Below are 14,859 nucleotides of genomic sequence, written 5' to 3'. Positions count from 1 at the left end.
CTGTGCACAACTCATGAAGACCTCACAAATCTTGAACATGAATTTGAATCTTTTTTTGTTTTGTTTTTGTTTACCAATAACTGATTGTAATTGACTATCAAGGCCTTTCTAAATGTCTCTTAAATGAGCCCTTGGGCAATCTTTTCACATGCGTTTAGACTTTATGTTTAACAGTATTTACTTGGCTGCCGTTTGGTCAAACTGTTTATGGTAACCATGATTTAAAATGTTCCTTTAGTCTAATCCAGGGATGTCAAACTCATTTTAGTTCATTAACCACATCCGGCCCAATTTGATATAAAAGGGAGCTCGACAAAATGCAAACCATAACATAATAAGCTATTGCAAGTACATTCTGAGCATGAAAGAAGAAAGTTTAAGGAATCACCCATTTACGAAACTAATGATTCACAGCCTGCAAAATCTTGAGAAAAACAAGCACAATTTTAACAATATGCCTAAGTTTTTCCACAATGACTCAGTTCACTGTCATTACACAGAAATGCTACTGTTGTAAATCAAAGAAGCACCCTGGCGCTTCGCCTTGGCTACGCCATCCTCCTTCGGTGTGGTATGGCAGGCCGTGGGTAATGTCTTTTTCAGTAAGACGGCTGTTAGAGATGATTCTGCAGCCTCTGGTTAGGGTGAGATTAGCAAACGCACTCGTGATCCGATCCTTTCTTAACACGATGCAGGAAAAATCTTCATGGTGTAAAATACTGTCAAAACTCTGCAAACACTCATTCTAATCTGAACAGATGATTATGCTAATATCCACTGCTAATAAGTTAAGTAACAGTCAAATTTGGGATGTAAACATTTGTACAGATATCCTCTAAGCTGCCAAAGATTTGTGAAAAATTTGAAAAAATAAAATAAGATACCACTATTTGGCACTGCCTTAGATTTCATACAGCGGTCTAACCGTACATCCAAAATTCTGTTCAGGGGCAACGTTCTCCGGATGGTTGCTTTGCAGTGAGCAGATGAACCGGGTGGGGGTGAAAGTAAAGATGAGGGATAAAATAATGAAGCGACAACCAGCAGGAGAACTGCAGAGAGGAAGGAGCTGAAAAGATTTTACTCATGAGCCCTTTCATCCTCTGCACTCTGCACTGTAACATTCACACACACATCCACAGAGTGTCGGTGTAGAAGTGGGAGGATAAACAGTGGTGTACAGTGATGTCTGCATCCCTCCTGGTGCTACCGATCACATCTACCATCTTTATAGCCGACTGATTCTCTGCTAATGAGGTTCTAGATTTGTCTCCACTCCTCCTCCGCTTGCTTCACTTTTTTTCTCGCATTTATTTCTTTCCATATTGTTGATGCTTTTTCCTTTTTAAGGTTTCATAAACGTTAAAACATCTGTCAGTCCCTTAAAGCTGTGTAGCTGTGTACTCTTTGCGTCTTTCCTTATGCTGTGCTGTACTGTTGTAATTTTCCACTGTTCATTTCTTTCAATTTTCTGTGTTCAGTAAAGCAAAGCTCTTCTTGCAAGGTCAAACACAACTCACTCCCACTCCCACACACACACAAACACACACAGTTTTAATATGAAATCATCAACTTCATCCTGCTTTTATTTAGCTGACGCTGTTGCTTTGACTCGCTCCAATGACCGACTCAGCCAGGCAGCTCCTACCTACCCACAATCCCATGCTCCCAGCACCTTTCTGCAGAGCTGCCACAAAGAAGATTATGTGACAGTTGGCAGCACGCAGGCAATCTCTCCTACAGTGACAACTCTTTCATTATTTCCCCCCGTTAGCTGCTCAGGTTTAAAGCTTTTTGTTAAGGCTTCAGTTTTTTCTACGTTTTCTGATCTCAGGTGTCTCCTGTTTTCATTTGATTTTTTTCCCCTTCTCTTTGAAGAGTTTTATATCTGCTGGGAGAAACTTTCTTCCACAGAGCAGAGGAAGGTCTGGCTTCTATCCAGCTGCTGACAAGAACGCCCTACGGCTGCAGCTGCTGGGCTGAGGTCAAAGGTCAAAACCAATCTCCTGCTCGTGAATGCACTCATGCAAATAGTTTGAAGGAGCAGGGATGTGAAGTGTTGACTTCAGCAGGGATGCCAGCTTAACAGATAAGTCCAAATCGATATTGGGATGATTGGATTCAGGAACAACTTGGAGCGTGTTCAGGGTCTGACTGTTGGGACTCTCAAATAAAAAGTTCAATTACCACAGTTCAAAACAACAACACGAGAGATGTTTGGGTATTTTTCTGGAACTGATTAGTTTGTCACACTGGGTCAAATCCTAACTCGACAAGTCATAGACATTAATTGCTCTCATTAATCTCCTTCCACCAGTTAGCTCTTCATGCTTTTAAGCAATAAACTCCAATAAACCTTATACATTACTCACTGGATGTTCAATGGATATCTGTTACAGGAAATAAGTCTCCAACCTAATGTACAAATAACCAAATAACTGTACAATTAAAAATAAATTATAAAGTAGAAGACATAGAAGAAAACACTAATCTGAATCCTTCAGTATTTTGTATCTGCTGATGGTGCTGCAGAAAACATCAGCGGTGAATGACACTGAATGAAGAGCTCGCAAACATTTGCCATTTAATATATGGACAAATAATTACTAAGATCTGTCATAAAACATATTATATTACTGTGATTATATCCAGAAGGAACCTTTGTAGCTACTAGGTGCTTTAATAAATCTGTTAAAATGTAGAAGATTAATGAAACATTGACAGACTATAATTAAACGCCCTACAAAGATGTTCTTGCTTGCTGCGATATGGTCCACTTGTCTCCACGTCCTTGTGTTTAAGCAGGCAGGCTGAAGGAGTCAAACGCTTTGCTCTGCTTCATCAATCAAAACGTGTCACTTCACTTTGTGTATCAACAAATGTGTGTACGTATTTGTTTTTTGTCTCGCATAGACAAGTCAAAGTGATAAGCTAACAGGGGTGCCGGGATCACCGAAGCGTAACGATCCGAGAGAGCAATGCTTCATTTCACGAGCAACCTTAACGACTAGCGCAGACACATGTACGCACACAAACACTGCATGTTGCAGTAGCTTGTTAGGGCTTGACCTTGATGTGCAGACATATTAACACGCAGCTTTTACGGCCAGCTGCCTTTCTCGAGTCATTCCCTCCTGTGTGTGTTCAAATTTCATGAAACACCAAATCTGCAAAATGGTCTATCTGGAATCTCCTGAGATGTAAGAGGCTCCTGTTCCCATTCTTATTAGCCGAAAACAAAGTCTGTGCAAGTTTATTTAGAAAAATCAGGGTTGCATTGTTTATTTGAGACTTTTACTTGAGCACCAACACAACTCGGGGAACAAAAAAATCAACTGAGGATTAAGAAACATCTAATAGCACTCCTGCTTTTCACATGTACATTTATCCAAATCCCTGCAAGAATTCACTTGCATTTATCCTTTCTGTTGCATTTATGAATGCAACACAACTCTACCTGATTTTAGCACCCTGTTCCTTATTAAAATTTAGGATTGTCATGATGTAATGATGACATTGTGTTACAAACGTTGTGTTGCAATCCATCCAGGTCACAAGGCCATTTGTCAGTGTCATCAGTGGATGCTAACATGAACACACACACACACACGGCTGCTCACACACATCATCATGCACCGATTCACAGTTTCATCCATATCCATGTGAGAAAAACAAGGACAGGCAAGCACACACAAACAAAACAAAACACGCATGTTCTCGGCGATCTCCCATGAGCGCACGCGCACAAACATGCAATGTGAGCGGACGGCGAACAACTGTTGAGGCTGCTGCAGTTTGAACTTTGAAGTCTTAAGCAGGGGACTTTAGTTTAATCTGCCTCCTACTGATCCACAGGCTTAGTCACCTCTCTCTCCCTGTGTCATCCCTCTTTTTCCACCGCTCTCACCGGCCTTCTTCTTTCATTCTCTGGCTCGCCCAGGAGCACAGAAACCCCCTTAGAGGTTAAAAATACCAGAATGACAGAAGAGCTGGGCTACAATGACCAACAGCAAGAGAACATGATGTTAACTTGGACGCATATACAGAACAGACTCCTATACATACCCACGCACATGAATTTATAGCTCGTATACCACATCATCTAACTTTCAAAGACCTCAGGTCTTGTTCTTGCTCCATGATGAGGGTTTCTCTCCCGAGAAACTGCCGTCACAAGTGCAAGCGCAGAGGGAATATGTGCGCAACGTAAAATTACATTACATTTTCTTGCTTTTAGAAAAATAAAGCTGCTTCAAGGACATTAAGCGTTTTTGGGGGTTAGTTTTAAGCATCATTTTTTCTTTATTCGCCTAAACCCACTGCATGTTAGGTCACCAAATTGAAAATATTTCCATTTGCTTACATTTAAATGCAACGCGTTAAAAAACGTAGATACAAAATGTACCGATGTGGTCTTTTTAATTTGTTTTTAAGCTTTTCGGGTGGGTGTCATGACAAGGGAGCTTTTGACTTATTTCAGGGGATTTAAAGGGAGTGTCTGAGCAGCAGGAGGATTATTCCTGGCTGTCATCCTGTCCTTCAAAACAGGTATAATGCAGAATTACTGATGTGCAATTTTAGTCATAAAACAGATGCTGCAAAATCCAAAGCATCCACACTGTGTGCTGTTATTCTTTTGCATTAATAAAATAAAACCGTCTACTTAAGTTTTTTATATATTTCAAAATGTTTTATTTAATTCTAGCACATGAGTTTGCAATATGCTCTCCACCTGTGTTATTTTTTCTAAGAGTATGATATTTCTAAAGTTCATGTTGGAGAATTAAAGCCTCTTGTTTACATTTTGCATGTGTCTTGATCACAGATGAACAATAAAAACACCAACCTGATCAATAATAAAGATTTGGCAGCAGTCATCTATCGCTGAACAGAAAGTGAGCTAAACCTAACTGAACAGAATCTGAATAAGATGGTGTTATGCATTCAGGAACCATTAGACATGAGGAATGGTAAGTTTGCAAATATTCATTAAATCCCCCTCAGAAGCATTACAAGACCATACCCAGAGATAGGTTTTTTCTTCCTCCACACCAGCTTCAGTCTGCTGTTATATGAACCGCTTCTTGGCTGGGGGAATATTAACTTAGAAGCATATACACTCAGAGACGCCGTTAGCTTGCTTCACTGGAGATGAAGACGAAGGATTAACTGCAACTACTTACAGATAATGTAGAAAATGAAAAACATTGTTTTAAATGGGGAGAAACCACAAGTCTGTTTGTGTGCGGACCAATCAGATGACAAAACATGAGACGGGGGGAGATCAAACTCATTACGAAGCCTCCTTCTCTTCTTTTCTCCATGTGTGAGATATTTCCTTTGCAAGCACATCACACCTATTAAAAAGCTTCATCTTTCTTTTTTTAATCAATTCACACACATATGTCTGAGGAATGAATGAGATCACACCCTAACTTGATAATTCTCTGCGTGTGTGTGGTCTACACCCTGAAGTACAATGTGAATTTCGGGCTGAGATAATAAAACGCAGACAATCATCTGTCTTTGGAGCAGATAAGCGAGACAGAAAAATAGAGAGTGCGCCTGTAATCGCGCTGACTCGGCAGCGAGGCAGACGTTGCAGATTACAGGACTGACGGGAGAAAAAAAATGGATAAAATGTTATGTAAGAAAGCAAATCGCAGAGTGTAAAATCCTGCGTAAAACATCTGCACCTTGAATTTTGACTGAATTTAGCCCTAAACTAAAGCAATGACAGATATTTTTTATATATTAACAGCCTACATGAATACATCGACTGCCTCTTATCTGGGACACCTACATCGATCCCGATCTTACTGCAGTGGAGGGTTTTGGGAGCCTGGATTTAAACATCTCTGAAATGAAACCTAGGAACCAATTCACCTTGCCAAGTGGTTTGTTCCTGACATCTGAAATAACTAATGAAAAAGTCTGTTTAACACGAGCAACTTTTAACCATAAATCTTGAATTTGCTTCTCTTTGTTTTCTCTTTTTGTCTTTGTTTAAGCACAAAGTCATAGTTTGGTTAAAAATAGAACCTTTTACAATGTTAAACACATCTAAATGTAATGGAAGCAGCACATATTTATATGCACTTATTCACACAGCCACTACAGGCTGCTTAACTTTGAAATGCACCTATAAACAGTAACAGCAGCTTGCACAAATTATTTTCAGGGGTGGGGCAGTTACTGATAACCATGAGGAAAAGGCTGATGAGGTAAATCACATCCTCCAAGGTACAAAATACTGGGTTGGGTTCCACCAACTGGTCGAGTTGAGCTAAACAATTCCTGCAGAAGTACACAAAAACGAGACCATTTGGTTTGTTACCAGAGGAATTAACAATAGATTCAGGCAAAACCTTAAGGGCTAAAAATGAATCTTATAAAAAGTTAATTGACAAAATAAGAATGTGATCTTGTGGAGCAGGAGTCTGTTTACACCACTTTATGATCACAATGCTTTTGTCATTCATGGTAGCCAACAGAGGTCAGCTTTTTGTGATGAAATGATCAGCCGATCCTATAATGCCAAAATCCCGGGTGCATTCATTCACTGATCAGCAGCAACAACACAGAACTTTTCCTAACTGTTGGTGTGTTTGACTCATCGTTTGGCTGAAGCTGACTTATTCCTTTCTTGCCAACTAAGCTGCGAGTCTTACACTCCACCTCTATCATCTGACTCAAAGTGAGCCAGGGGCCTTCCATGTTTTCCTCGCATTCACGGCACACTTCCTGTGCAGGCCTGCAATAACAGGAAGTAGGAAACAGGTGTTTGCAAAGGAGGTGAGAGATCACAGGAAATGACCAAACAAAGTGGCTGCTTGGAAATACTGGAGCTGATGCGAGTAGAGGCATGTGCGTGTGTGTGTGTCTGTTCACTCTTTAGCGCTGCTGTTATTACAGCATAACAATGTTAAAAGGCTACTGCTGTTTTCAGTCTGAATAAAGGCCAGCTTGGTCTGAAAATAGCCCCAGAAAAATACCACAACAAAACCACAGACCATTTGCAGATGATCTCACAGGGGACACAGCTCCGAAACGGCTGCTTATATCTAAACAGCATAATGCAACAGTAACAGGGGAGAGGGCATGCTTTACTGGCCATATGAAGTAGGTGGTGCTTTACTACATCGCCCACAAACGCAGTCTGGGGAGTCTCCAGGGTGCTTTGCCTTTAAACAATCACTGATGTTTACATTCGTCTGCATAGGAAGGCTTTTGTGTGAAGAGTGAATCAATAATGCACATAAAAAGAGGAGGTAACTGCTGGTAATCTAAAACGTCATCTCCCACAAGTTATAATTTTAGCAAAACGACAGAATGTGAGAGACTGTTAGAACCACATAGTGAGAGAAGCAAATAGCACAAAAACACCCGAGCTGTGTTGCCACCTTCACAAATCTACCTGCCTAAAAGTGACCAACATGTGTAAGTGGGGATGGCAATAGTGATTCTTTTAAATGGGTCATAAATAAAGTATTTATCATGGCTTGCTTCAACTCTTAACTGGATATGTGATTAAGAAAATGGATGGATGGGTGGGTGGATGGGTAAATTCTAATCCCTTGCAGACTCCACAGACCTGTAGTTGTTATGATATTACTTTCTACTCTGCTTGGAGGGCACATTACATAAATGCTCAGTGGATCTCAGCGTTTATATAATGCTTGGATCGTATTTTCCTTCTGGGCAATATCCCTCCACAGATTATCACACACTGTCCTTATGATCTTTTACAGATGAACTGTCCTTGTAGCAGCGAGAGGACACATGCATATGGCCTTTCATTTAGATCACTGTGATCTAAGCCCATCCACCTTACAGCTGTAAGTCTAACACTAAAGTTACAGTTGCATAAAACAGAAGATTATGCATTTCGATACAAAAGAATGATTAAATTAATCAAGTGGCTAAATTAAGCTACCTAACCAGTACTGTGTCTCAGGTCAGATACTTCAATTAATACTCTTCCATGTGGTAGACTATATTCAATATATCTACTTGCTAGTGTGGTGGGTGAATTTTGACAGAGTAATGATGTTTTAAATCTAAGACAGTAAACTGTGTTTACTAGTAATGACCACTGCAGCATTCGACTGTAGCTGTGATGCTAGCTAGCTACTTTAGTTTCACAACATGACAACTTGTAAAGCGTCTGAGCAATTCATCTTCATTCAAAATATAAACATGAACACCAAACAGTCCTTCAACACTCTTACAGTAGATTTAATCCCTGATGTAATTCTGCCATCGTCACCAACACGTGTCTAGCATCAGTGACAGATTGCTAGCTAAAAGCATGGCTTCCTCCTACTAGCTTAAAAACTGATTGATGCTAACCCCCCTTCTGCACAGAAACCACACAGGGTGAGAAGTGTATAATTCCCAAACACTTAACTGTTTGGGAATTATGTGCACACACATCTGGATGCACTTCATGTAGCTATACTTTTCACAGTTAGTGCACTTTATGCAATGAAAATAGCAAGTGGAAGTGTAGAAGTGTGATTGGAGATACAGCACATTAAGGCAGAGGAGCTAATCTCCTAACTGTGTTGTACTGGGAGGAAATAGTTGCTTATAACTTAAACTTTTGCTTTTAAAATAGGAGAAACTTCCTTTATTTTGCTTAATGGATCAACGTAATCTATGTAATCTATGTAATCTATGAAACTCCAACTTTATCTAATGAGATACATTTTCTAATGTAGGTTAAAGTTAAAGAAAAAAAAACTTGTTTAATATTTGTGCATCAACATATATGAGTGATTGTTGAGAGCACTCACAATCTATGATTATTTAAAGATGGATCAACACTGTCCATCGTAACATTAGCACGTGCCACAGTGTGAAGAGGGGCATGGTGGTGTTTTACAAGAGTGCATTTGGAGGTGTAAACAAAGGCAAGCAATGAATAATAAAGGTAATGAAATCCTTCAATAAATTCTCTTCATCTGTACATCACTTCAGACCTCATTAAAAGAATTCACCCAGCTCATAAATCACTTCCTCCCCGGTCTGTTGTCCCGTTATGCGGCCTTGAAGTGCGGCGTGCTGACTGTCGGTGTTCTTGTTGCTGTTTTTCTTTCTATCAGCAGCTGCTTATTCCACTGAAGCTCTCTGCCACTCTGCAGCTGTCGGCTAACAAGAGTTCAGATCTGCTTCCAGCTTTCAGTCACCCACTCGGCCAGTCAGGCTAGCACTTTTGGCTCTGTTTGTCTTCTCCCTTTCTCGATCTATCTTTATGTCATCTCCTTTCACACTTTTTTGTTTTCCCTCTTTGACCCAGTCTTTTGTTCCGACATTTTTCCTCCTTTCCTCCCACAGACACCCTTCGGATATCTCAAATTCTCGCGCTGCTCCCCTCTTTTTTCTGTGCCAGCTAGTCCTATGGGGTCAAACAGTAAATGCCAACAGCAAATGCTACAACAGCCGCGGCCTCGACAAGAAGAAGGAGGAGAGGACATTTTATCCAAAACCAGAATAGTCAACACAATCGGCAGCCGCACTACCAAGTCATCCTTCAGAGGCACATGTGTATGAGTGTGTTTGTAAATGAGATCCATTCAGCAGGTCAAAGTGAGTTTGTCTACAATGGGTCGGACAAGCGTTTGCACAATGACAGCCACGCTTTTAAAATGCTGTGAGGATCTACCAAGAGGTCTCATCTTACTAAGGACAACATTGCATTTGTGTGTATTTATGTATGGCTGTGTAGTGTAGTGTGTTTGGTTACTCATCGCTGACAAACTATCTTCCATGTTACATTTATGAGTATTTTTCTTTGATTTTTTTCAGTTTTAAAGACAGAAACTAAGATACACTGTTCAACTTTTGTTTGATTTTTACACCACATGTAATCCTCCCAATTATCTGGATTTAAGTGATACTACATTAGCTTGTGATCGTACCTGGAAGTCACGAGGTAGAACAAGAAACCTTTTGCTTGTTAGACAAATGTTTTTACGCTTACATTATAGAAACACATAATGTTTTAGATGACCTTGTGTGTCCTCTTCATTTTTATTATAGTGTTATAGGATAGCAACAAAAACATACCAGATATCCCTGAGGGGTTAATGTGTAAAATGTGCAAAATTTCAATAGCGTAGGAGTTAGCGTGTTTGCCTAACACACAAAAGATCTCCAGTTTGCAGCCAGGAGGAAACACAAACCCCAACATTGTGCCGTGGGGATCACAAGCTAATGTAATCCCACTGCTGCTGCCAATCCTGGGTAAATGGGAGATTTGTGTCAGGAAGGGAGTCTGGTGAAAAAGGACTGTGCCAAAACAAAAGTTTTATTAACCTCACAGAAATATCGTAATTAGTTGAACAAGAAAATTGTAATTACCAGAACTAAATCGTAGCACAAACAAAAGCAAAAGTTGAGAAAACTGAAACAGCCAATCAACCAAGTTGCTTACAAGTTATGAGTTTTCTCAACTTTTTCTTTATTTACAGTGAGTATCCGGCATGGCCGACGAGGCTATTTTAGTGAGGGTGTTCTCCTTCTATGTGTGAGAACATGTCTTTTATCTGTGCATTGTCAAATGCTGCCCAAGTCCATTTGATTGCCTCTCTAACATGGTATAAATAGCCTAAAGAGCAACAGGGGATTCACCATCTATTATAAGTATCTAAATATCAACAGCTATTAGCCTGCCTGTCTCCCTTTGGCTGCTCGTATCATCCAAAATAGCATTATCCAGCTGTCGGTCAGCCTCCGGCTCAGGCTCATGATGCACAAGCGGCAAATTGGACATATACACTAACTGTATACGGAGGGAAAGAAGGACACTTGAGTTAAATAAATAATTCAGATTGGAAACTGGAAGCAGCTAACCTTGGTCAGTCCAATAGTAACAAAACCGCCTACAATCTGTGCAAAAACTGAAGTGGAGAAATTATAATTTGCCATTTCTCACCCAATAACTTCCCTGGAGCCTGCAATGGTTGCCTGGCCACGGAAACCTGAGTTTGGTGTGGAAAAACTTAACAGGCCGTAAGACCATCTGTCAGTTTCCTGAACTGCTGCACCGACTATAAGCCAAGTCTTATCGGCCAGCTTCAGTGGCTCACTCACTTATGCTCTCCTAACTGAATGGGATGGAAGGAGATAGGTACCATGACCCATGGGTGTTGCATACTTTTCGACATATAATATGCCTTTCCAGTACTACATATATTAAAATGATGAAATTAACTTTTCAGACACAGGGAAACAAAACACCAGATGTGCTAATGCGCTTCAGCATCGTTATCTGCATGCAGCAGCTTTTAAAACGCAGCAGCCTTTTTGAACAATTTGCCCGTTTGAGTTCAACTCTGCTGGGTATGTGTGGGCTCGAGAATTCTCTGTATGAGTGTGTGTGCACCCAGAATTGATTAATTATGCATAAAACTCTCTTTATAACGGCACCTCAGAATTGTGCACTCTGCGAAAACACCGTCTCTGAGGGCTTTGTTGTGTGTCTGTGTGTATAAAAGTCTGATAACTGTAATTATTCAAAACTATAAAGGCGTAGCGCTCCTTCCCCTCCCCAGCCCCCAAATTCTGCTCATGAAAGAGGATGAGAAATCGCAAACAACGAGGGAAAATGTACGCAACTCTAATGCAACACCCGGACTGAGAGCAGAAGAAGAAGAAAAATAGAAAATTCTGGCATAAAAATAGTTTTTCACTCTGCAGCACACATAATACATTTAGATTAGTTTTTTAAATGTGTGGTTGATTTAACAGCCTTTTAAGTATAGTTTACACTTTTTAGTGTCTAGTGCATTGTGTGTGTGTGTGTGTGTGTGTGTGTGTGTGTGTGTGTGACAACAGGCATGGCTGAATGCACTGTCTGGCAAGCCTGAAGAGTCAATAGATGGAAACAATGCCAGACTTGACTAATCAATGAGACCAATCATGAAGAGAGAATGATGATAATCACTTAAACAGATTGGGATCATAATCAATGTGGCCACCCTAATTGTCCTCCATTACACAGCTGGTATTGGCACTCACATTTAGTTGTGCGATCAGCAGTGGACTGAGTCTGTGCGAAGCACTGAACTCAGAGTTTCTGGGCAAACAACAACTTAGTGAAATGGTGACACTTGTGCTGCTTCTGACTTTTGAGTGCTGCTCCAGACAATATAGTGTGGGGCGATAACAGCGGTGTATGTGCTAAAACCACAGTCCTGCTTTTAATGCACTAACCTAATAATCAGCCGAAATGTGTTTGATGAAGACTGATGCACTGTGATCAAAAGTTATATTAGAAATGTCTTCTCATATCTGGATCTCGGTGGATGGACAGTTTCTTCCTAATGTCACAAATTAAGTTAAAGCCTTTGATGCATTCCTGTACCACCGAATGCAATATTTCTACCACTACCAAAGTCCAGGGGTTTAAAATCTGTATGGACAGAAGCACTGAGCTACCTACGCATTACACCTAGAGAAGCTGCTTGGTCATGGAAACCCACGAAGCTCCTGGCGCACAGTTTTTGTGCTGATGTTAATGTCAGAGGAGATTTGGAGCTCTGAGGTTGCAGATTCAGCAGAGCGCTGGTGACGTTTCTGCACTTGGTCAATCCACTCTGTAACCTTAAGTGGTTTACCACTTTGTGGCCGAGTTGCTGTGGCTCATATATGCTTCCACTTTGCAGTAACACCACATACAATAATCATAGAATATTTAGGTGGGAAGGAATTTCACACTGATTTCACACTGATTGCTGCAAGGTGGCTTCCTTTTAAATTGCCTCTTGTAAATTCAGTGAGCTCATTAGGATGACGCATTCTTTCACACATGTTCCTAAATGTAGAATGCATAGCTAGGTGCTTGGTTGTATATACCTGTGTCAAACTGGGAACATCTAGATTTAAAGATTGCACCCACTACTTTTTTTTCTTTTGCCAATTAATATTATGAAAATATAACAACACACACAGTTAGAGATAAGAACCCGAAATAACTCAGTAAGATTAGCTATAAGTCATGCCCACACTGTGTGTGTGTGTGTGTGTGTGTGTGTGTGTGTGATCAGAGAGAGAGAGAGAGAGAGAGTGTGAGAGAGAGAGAGAGAGAGAGAGAGAGAGAGAGAGAGTGATCTGGACACTCGCTCACACTTCCTCCCTTAGTGGGAAGTCATTTCCTGTTGGGATGATTATTTAGGGATTTGGCATAGTCAGCATGTGTGTGTGTGTGTGTGTGTGTGTGTGCGTGGTGGGCAGGCCTGCAGTTGATGTCACGTGTTCGTGTTCATGTCCCATAAACTGCAGCCTGTTTTATGTTCGCATATTACAACGAATCTCATCTAATTCACTCTCTTTTTGATCTTTCCACCTTTTTATAAATATTTCCTTCTAATATTACTTTCTCTACTCCCTCGCTCTCTCTCGTCCTCCCTTGTGTGTGTACATATCTGTATTGCCATCATTGTTTTCCCTCATGTTGTGCCTCATTCAACTTTACTCAGGCAGAAAATCATAGCCCATACACAGAAACACGCACACACACAGTTCGCCATTCCAGAGAAAACCAAGGAAACCACTTCGTCTCCTCCCTACCTTACACACCCAGCCGCCTCTCACACAAACACAGTTAATAAACAGTTATTTAAAAGAAAACAAGAATTCATGAACATTAGTATTTTATTGGCTTTCCTTGCATCCTATAATGAGACTGACCTGTTTGACTCGGTCCGGGTTGACGGTGGTCTGCGGCTGCAGGATGCTCACCGGCTCTGTCTTCTGAGTGCTCTGAGGCATCTCCCTCACCTTCTCAGCGATGAAGTCATGGACACCATTCAGTGCCTCCACAGTCCCCTGGATCAGACACACACGCTCTGTTGTGCCTACACAAACACACACAAACACACACACGGATGGGTCAGTGTGTGAGCTTAAACTGGTGGCTAGTGGTATCGTGATCATCATTTCAAGCAAAGATAAATAATAATCATCACTTGTCACGATATGAAACCATTCAGATGAGTACTTTTAATCTCTTGAGTACTTTTATGAATCAGCGTGCTGTGCAAGCCTGTAAAGCAGGGTGGCAGCAGCACACCACAGCTGAGCGCTACTGCAAGAAACATGCAGAAGAAGACGGCAATCCTTATAATTTAGTCAGCAGTTATTTCTATCAATGTGATTCCTATATTTACAAGATCTTTTTGAAATTATGACTGACTGTATCCCAGCTTTTTTCTCAGCATTTCAGAGAGGTTTCTGCAGCTTGGTGGGAAAGCACAGAGAGCAGGTAGAGGTTTGATGTAACGCAGCTCTCTCAGTTTAACTTGAACGTTCAGAATTTTCTGTTTTCATCTTCTTTATGCTGCTGAATAGAAATAAAACCAGCCATGGCACATGCTTCTATTCAAAAAATAACAACTGTGAGATAAGAAAAGATCGCAGGAAACTGTAATGATCCCCACTGGGAAATAACACAGCAGCAGCGGGAAATAGCAACAAAGAGAGAGAGGGGGTGAAAACACCAACTATCAAGAAATAGAACAAAAGATCGAAGTGGAGAAAAATGAACTTTGTATAGGTGCTGTTAAAAAACACAACAGAAAACCTAATTACAAACTTGTAATTACACAAATAACAAATGAAAGTATTGATTTAATACATCGTGCGTTTGTATATTTGCCAGGGAGAGAGAAAGCTGTTCGGAGTCAAAGCTAATTAGCCGCAGTGTCCACGAAAGCTCGTAAAACATGATATTCTTCACCTCACAGAAAACATCAGGGTTCATATTTCCTCTCTCCTTCTTCTGAACATATCGGCATCGCTCAGTTTATGTCTGTTTCCAGGATTTCGTCCAATCAGGAAATTAATCCCCAGGGC

At 40.7% G+C, this 14,859-nt stretch overlaps 1 protein-coding gene across 3 annotated transcripts in view; it reads right to left on the bottom strand.

Annotated features, from left to right (window-relative positions):
• Positions 1–14,859, bottom strand: part of nova2 (NOVA alternative splicing regulator 2) — a 103,144-nt gene that overhangs the window by 19,052 nt on the left and 69,233 nt on the right. For all 3 annotated transcript variants that reach the window (XM_042224839.1, XM_005932594.3, XM_005932595.3), the window contains one exon: positions 13,696–13,862. In XM_042224839.1, coding sequence (XP_042080773.1) covers positions 13,696–13,862 — 167 coding nt within the window. The remainder of the gene's footprint in view (positions 1–13,695; positions 13,863–14,859) is intronic.

This window comes from Haplochromis burtoni, unplaced genomic scaffold, assembly GCF_018398535.1.
Source record: "Haplochromis burtoni strain Fernald_Lab_line unplaced genomic scaffold, NCSU_Asbu1 Contig_153, whole genome shotgun sequence".
NCBI classification, from domain to species: domain Eukaryota; kingdom Metazoa; phylum Chordata; class Actinopteri; order Cichliformes; family Cichlidae; genus Haplochromis; species Haplochromis burtoni.
The sequence above is the reverse complement of the archived record's forward strand: the minus strand, read 5'-3'. Positions and strand labels throughout refer to the sequence as shown.